The sequence below is a fragment of the Alligator sinensis genome, unplaced genomic scaffold (assembly GCF_000455745.1).
Source record: "Alligator sinensis unplaced genomic scaffold, ASM45574v1 scaffold811_1, whole genome shotgun sequence".
Taxonomy (NCBI): domain Eukaryota; kingdom Metazoa; phylum Chordata; order Crocodylia; family Alligatoridae; genus Alligator; species Alligator sinensis.
Window position 1 is genome coordinate 359,290 of NW_005842579.1, and position 6,682 is coordinate 365,971.

The window sequence follows — 6,682 nt, forward strand, 5'->3', positions numbered from 1 at the left end:
TCCCACAATGCCCCGCGGGGAGGCAGCCCGGAAATCCCCAAGGGGTGGCGGGATGTGGGGCCTAACCCGGGCTCGGCCTATCCTGGGCCTGGCTTAACTCAGGCCCCGTGGCAAGGCCTGTCTCTGGTCAGGCCTATTTCGGGCCCCATGGCCAAGCCTAACCTAGACTCTGTGGCATGGCTTGGCCCTGGCTCTGGACACGCCGCAGCAACAGCTCTGCCCCTGAGCCCGTACCAGGCCTGTTTCTGTGCCCACCTCCTGCCCCGATCCCCACAGGAGGCAGCCTGGAAGTGTAGCTGGACGGGTCTGGCCTGAAGCAGGGTCCCCTCCCTTCTCCCAATCCTCCCTTGCACATCGCTGTCTCGCACCTGAGTGAAGCTCTGTTTAACCCAGACGCGGCAGAGCCCCCGAACCTGCCCGGGGTGAAGCAGGGGGCCGCGGTGGCCACCGTCCAGCTGCCGCAGGGGTTGGACAAACTGGGGAGACCCAGGATGCCAGAGGAAGGCAGGAGCCTCGGGTTCCTGGCCTGCCATGCTCGTCGCTGTATCGCGGCTCTTATTTGAGACCAAATCTTGCCGGGCCGAGTCGGCTGGTGCTTCCCGAACGAATAGAGGAGCGGGGGTTGGGCTCTGGAGAAGAGCTGTTGCTTGGAGGCGCCCCTGCAGAAGTAGGGGACGTCTAAGCTGACCCACCCCTGTCGCGCTACGGCAACCCCCGGCAGGTTGCTTCCTGGCTCCCCTTCCTCTCCCTGATCCTGTCTCCCCTGATCGGTTTGGGGGAAGAGGCTGCCTCCGTCATGCACCAGCGTGGTTCCGCAGGGATGTAGCCGCAGGTGCTGTTATGACGACGATGGATTTGGAGCAGCCTCGTCAAGATCCTGCTCCGATTCCCTGGGAAGCTGGAGTGTGAGGGGATCGTCTCTTGCTCCATGTGTCGGCAGCACTGGTTCTGCTCCAGAGCTGGGCCCCCCGGTCCAAGTAAAATATAACAGGAAGAACCTCTCGTGTGCATTTCAGGCAGGTTGAACTCCCCTGGCTTTGCCGGGACCCCCCTGTTTGGATGGATTCCAGCATTTGAGAAAGCAAGATTTGGAATACGCATTCGGGAAAGCAAGAGGCGGCCTCTGGAGGTCACTCGCATGCTCAAATCCGGGCGCTGCCCCACCGCCACAGGAAGCCATCTGCCAGGATGCCGTAAAGAGGCCACATCCCCAATTAAGGCTGAATGAAGACAAATGAGCCCGGTGCATTTTGTAATGCAGGCTCCTTCGTTTTGTCACCGGGGATGCCTGGAGCACCAGCTAATCTGTCATGCCCTCCTCCCCTACCCCTGGGCAATAATCTACCGAATTGGCAGGTCCCTGCTGTATTAAAGAGGGATGTAATAGAGCTGAAAATGTTAAAAATAGAACAACAGATTTGCCTCCCAGTGGTCAGGATCTTTCTGAGAAGTTTTTCTCCACTTCAGCAAACTTGGAGAAAACAGTGCGAGGAGGCCGGTCATTTTTGCCTTCGGTTACAGTTGGTTTCGGTTTCTCAGCAGAAGGCTTTAGGCTGGAGGAAGGCAGGCCTGGCGGTTACAGCAGTAGTTGAGTGTTCAAGAGGCCTGGGCTAAAGTCTTGCCTGTACCACTGGCTCTCTGTGGGGCCATTGATTCCCTGTATGTAGAACTGGAATAAAACCCTGTGTGCGCCCGGCCCATGTTTGTGTCCAGCACCGTGCACAGCAGGGCTGGGATCCCACCTGTTGGCACAATCAGATCTAGAATAAAGCGATGGTATTTCCATATCTCCATCTGCCTTGTCCATCACTCCACACCACCCCCACCCTATTCAGGATTGAAGGAAAGCCATTTCTACAAAAATATCGCGGAACTGGATCAGATGGGGTCAGGCCTGACCTTGCAATCCCTGCTCAGGCAAGACTGCCCCCACCCAAAATCAATGGAGGTCTCATTTGAGGGAGGAAGGTGAAATTGGGACTTTGACCCCTGTCCCACCACATGGGATATCCTGAGTTCCACCGTCCCTGCCCAGAAAACCGCCTGCAGCTCCATCCGCAGATCCTTGTGTCCTGCATTTTGCAATTCTGCATTTTCCACTGTCTCTGCCTGGGACACTCCTCTCAACCCGCCCCTTTGCACAGCAGATCTGTAGGGTCACGAACGCACCTTGCTTTTCCCAGCAAGAGGCACTGACTTGCCGGTACCCCTCAAAACTCAGGAGACAGAGGCCGCATCAGGAATTGTGATGACCCAAGTGGGCTCAAAGGGATCCCAACCCTCCTACTACACCCCACAGAATGGGTGCTAGGTCCAGCCATTCCTATCAGTATCAAGAGCCTCCCAACAGCTGCTATTGGAAGCCATCATCTATCTTCAACCTTGACAGATGGAAGATGTCTTTGCGGAGCCGGAGGGGAGCCCGACCAGCCCAAACATCCTGGAAGACATGGAACATTTAGGGCCGATCCAGTCAACACAGCAGCACGCTTTTAACCCCAAGCCCATGATTTGTCATTTTTATCTCCGTAGCGTGACTCATGTTCTCCTGAGCCCCCACAGCCTCCCCCGGGCCCTTCCCCTTTGACTGTCCTGCGACTGAATGGGGGGGAGGGAGGAAACAGAAATCCCCATAAGGTAAACCTGCATCACTTTCACTCCTGATTTCAGCTGGCCTCACTCTAGCTTTGGGGGAAGGGGAAGGGGAAGGGGAGGGAAAGTTTATGAATCATGCATTCACTGGGTAACCTCCTTGCCAGCTGCATATTCATAGCTCTGGCCCCAGATAGCCAGATGTGTTTCACCCCTAGTGCTGTCTGTAATCCTGCTATCCAGGGCCCAAGCCTGCAGTCAGTCCCACGCATGCAAACCTTTTGCTCAAAAGAGAAAATATCACCCTCTTTTCAGAAAGCCCCTTTGGGCTTTATGGGATTTCCACAGCCCCCTTGGCTCAGCGTGGGAGCCTTGCACGCTTTGCTTTGCAGTCAGGAGGCCCCAAAACTCATATTTTATGAAGGGAAACAAAGATTCTTAGCTACTTCCTCAAGACTCCAGGAGACAAGACACCCAGGAAGGTCAGAGATGTCCCCAGTGAAGCTTTCCTGGTCAGTGAAGTCCTTGCCCAGTGGTTCATCTCTGGGCAAGGTCTAGTGATGGATGAGTTATAGTGAACAAATAGGAGTTTGGGTCCTGTCTTCACATTCACATATAGCATTCTTGGGTTTTTCTTAATATTTGCTTGTTCTAGCTTCTTTGGCAATGATGCAAATAGGCCCCGATCCTACTAATGCATGCCAGAAATTTGGGGCTCTTTCTGGCAACAAGATGATTGGGGTGCATACATCATTCGAGGATGGGGCATTTAGCTCTGTTCTTTCTTCTCTCATTAAACCCCCAATCCTGCAGGTCACTTCCAGGTCTAAGCAGAGCGGAGGCTGCCGGTATTCGAGTAATGACCAAGGTCTTTGGGCTCACAAGCCCAAGCCTCAACCCCTGTGGCTTTGCAAAGCATCAGCCCCTGGGTGAAGTCAAACACATGGGGAAAGCTTCAAGGGCTGTGACCCAGGTTGTATTGAGTCGTGGGGGAGATAACTCTAACCATGGTGCTAGGCTCTGACATTACCAGGACCCCTCAACCTCTCCTGAGTGACTGCTGGCCCAGAAACTATTCCCTTCTCTGAAATGATTTTGTAGCCGTGATGGCCTAGGAAAGATAGGCAGAATTTCAGAGGGGACGATCTTTTATTGGACCAACCGCATGTGGATGGGATAGACAAAGACCAGTTTTCAGGCATCACATGGCCCTTCCTGGGGTCTCCAGGAGAGAAGAAGGTGCAGCAAAGTGAAGTAACAGATGGAGCCCAAAGTTGCATAAAATTCCCTACAAGCAGGACCCAAGAGAAGCAACCGGGCAGCCAACATCGCCTCTCTTATCTGCCGGGTCATGTCTCTCGTGTGCTATTTTGTTTGCCGACAGAGTTTGACGCAAGCCTTTGGCCCATCTGCTGCTTGGCTCTGCTCTGACACGCTTTCCTTAGGCTGTTTCAGGACCATTTTAGCTGCCAGCCTCACCCCCTCTCTCCCCTTGATCCATAGGGGTCATGCAGCTGCTAGGAGGAGGAGACGTGGGTAGGCCACCCAGTTAATCCAGAGTCAGGCCCAAGGCAGGACAGGGATGCACCTTATAGACTAACTGAATTGGAGCCGCCTTGTAGTTTTGTAGCATCTGATGGAGCAAGCTCTTGCCTCTCTGGAGCTGGGCAGTTTGTCCTCCCAACCCCAAACTGACCACATGCGGCATAGTGAATGTCTCCTTAGCTTGAGGAAGAAGCAGCAGCAGATTGGATCCTCCCCGTTTTCACCCTTATTCTCCCCCCAAAATCACTCCAGGTAACTGCAACCTCTTAGGGGATGAGGGTCTTTCTCTGCTCTCACAGGCCTGGAGGGTCCCAAATCGCCTTAATTACAGTCCTAATAATTATAAGTGATGATAGGTATGGGATGGTTTGCATAGGGAGGTCTCACTTGGTGGCAACTCTTTTTTTTTTTGCAACCAGCCCCCAAGCGACCCTTCTTTTTTAGCAACCAGCCCCCTCCAAGTGACCCTTCTTTTTCCTTTTTGCCATCAGACCCCTCCAAGTGACCCTTTTTTTGCAACCAGAGCCCCTCCAAGCAGCCCTTGTTTTTGCAACCAGACCCCCTCCAAACGACCCCCTTTATTTTTTTTGGAAGCAGACCCCCAACTGACGCTTCCTTTTTTATTTTATTTTATTTATTTTTTTTGCAACCAGACCCCTCCAAGCCCCAAGCTCGTCCTGTGCCCCCCAGCGCCTATTGGCAAAGCCGGGCCCCCCTCCAGGGCGCTCCCAGCCTGCGGGGCGCACGCATGCACAGTGGGTGGGTGTGCATGCATGCATGCGTGCGTGTGTGTGTGTGTGTGTGTGTGCGTGCGTGTGCGTGTGCAAGGGGCAGGCCCGAGCAATCGAGCGCCGATCGGCTCCACCGGGAGAGGGAGGGAGCAATTGAATTTCAAACACAAACAACTGCATGGGGCACTCTCCCACCTCCCTGGAGCTCCCGCGCTGCTAGCACCGAGGGCCGCGGCCGCACGCCGCCCCCACCCAGCGCTCGGGAGGGCCGGGGGCACCATGTCCCGCTCCAACAGGCAGCGGGAGTACAAGTGCGGGGACCTGGTGTTCGCCAAGATGAAGGGCTACCCGCACTGGCCCGCCCGGGTAAGGAGCGCGGGGGGCGCGGGCCGCGCGGAGCGCACACACGTTACAACGCGCGTTAAGCTGGGGCGGCTCCCCCCTCGGGCCGGGTCCACGCTGGGGGGCCTCTCCGTGCTCTGGGGGGGCTGCCCCATTGTAGTTGCACCCTGGCAGCTCTTAGGAGTGCCCCCCCACCCCCTCCAGCTGGGGATGTGCTGGATGATGGTGGGGGCAAAGAGCAGAGGCAAGGCTGGGGTGGGGCTACCCCTCCGGGTCTGCACCTTGGCATCCCCTTGCAATTGCCCTCCAAGCTGGGGATTTGCCTGGGGGGCTGCCCTTCCAGATTTGCACCCTGGTATCCCCTTGGAGGTGCCCCCTGAGCTGGGAATTTGCTAGTTTGGGGGGACAAAGAGAGAAGAGGCAAACCTGGAGGGGGCTGCCCCCCCCAGATTTGCACCCTGGCATCTCCTTGCATCCCCTGAGCTTATAGGGCCGCAGGGTGCAAAGAGAGCATCCAAGGGGAGAAGCCTCCCAGTGTCGGGGCATAGGGACGCAGGCCTGGGGTGCAGCTGAGGGGCTGCATGGGCTGGTGGAGGGGGGTTGCACCCCATGCATCTGCCTGGAACAAAAGGCTTGGCCCTGGGGGGCTCAAGGGAGCAGGGAGGAGGCAGGCAGGACCATCCCCCTCTGCAGGGACAAGGCCCTGTTGCTTCTTGCGGACCCCCGGCCCTGGGGGCACTTCCTAGGATGCTCGGATACCATTTCTGCCCTTCCCTCGTGGCCTGGCCAGCTCGCCCCCCCTGCAGCAGCTCTGTACCAAAGAGGCTTATGGCCCCGGTTTCTTTCTTGGGGGGCTTCTTTGCAAAGAGGAGGGTCTTGGCCCATCTCCTTGGGGGCTCCCAGGGCTTTTCCTTGCCAAGGAAGCACAGAGGCTGGGGGGAGTGAGGGGTTCCCCATGGGACCCTCCTGTTTCAGTGTGGTTGGTACTGGGGGGGGGGGGGGGCGTTCTGTCTGCAAAGTGGAGCAAGGGGATCCCAGGTAACTGCTTTGTTGCAAGCTTGGTGCGAGCACGTGGGCCGGCTGCTGAGTCCCGGAGCCGGGACTGGCAGGGTTGGGGGCCGGAGGGCCCTCTCCTTCCACCTCCTGATTGCCCTCCCCCAAGTGAAAGCCCTGGCCCTAAGGCTCCCCCCCATCCCCTCTTCCTGATTTCCCCCGGGTTTTGTCCCCGGAGCTTGCTCTAGGCTGGGGCCTGGTTGCAGGAACAGCCCTGCATGGGGCACCCATCTGCCCAGGCTCCTCTTGGCAGGGCCGGTGGGGGTCACATAGGCCCACCCTCCTGGGGTGCTGGGCTGGCTGTGGGGGGCTGTGCCAGCCCTGGGAATGACTGTGGGGGAAGGGGAGCAGGTGCCGACGTGCGGGGCCGGGCTCGCGCGTGTGCGAGATGGGCGCAAGCACCGCGTCACGCCCGCCAA

At 57.3% G+C, this 6,682-nt stretch overlaps 1 protein-coding gene across 1 annotated transcript in view; it reads left to right on the plus strand.

The window, feature by feature from the left end:
* Positions 1-4,995: 4,995 nt before the first annotated feature.
* The window catches only part of HDGF (heparin binding growth factor), an 11,984-nt gene continuing 10,297 nt past the window's right edge, over positions 4,996-6,682 (plus strand). The window contains exon 1 of the mRNA XM_006032577.3: positions 4,996-5,234. Within this exon, the coding sequence (XP_006032639.2) occupies positions 5,148-5,234 (87 nt within the window). The 5' untranslated portion in view covers positions 4,996-5,147. The remainder of the gene's footprint in view (positions 5,235-6,682) is intronic.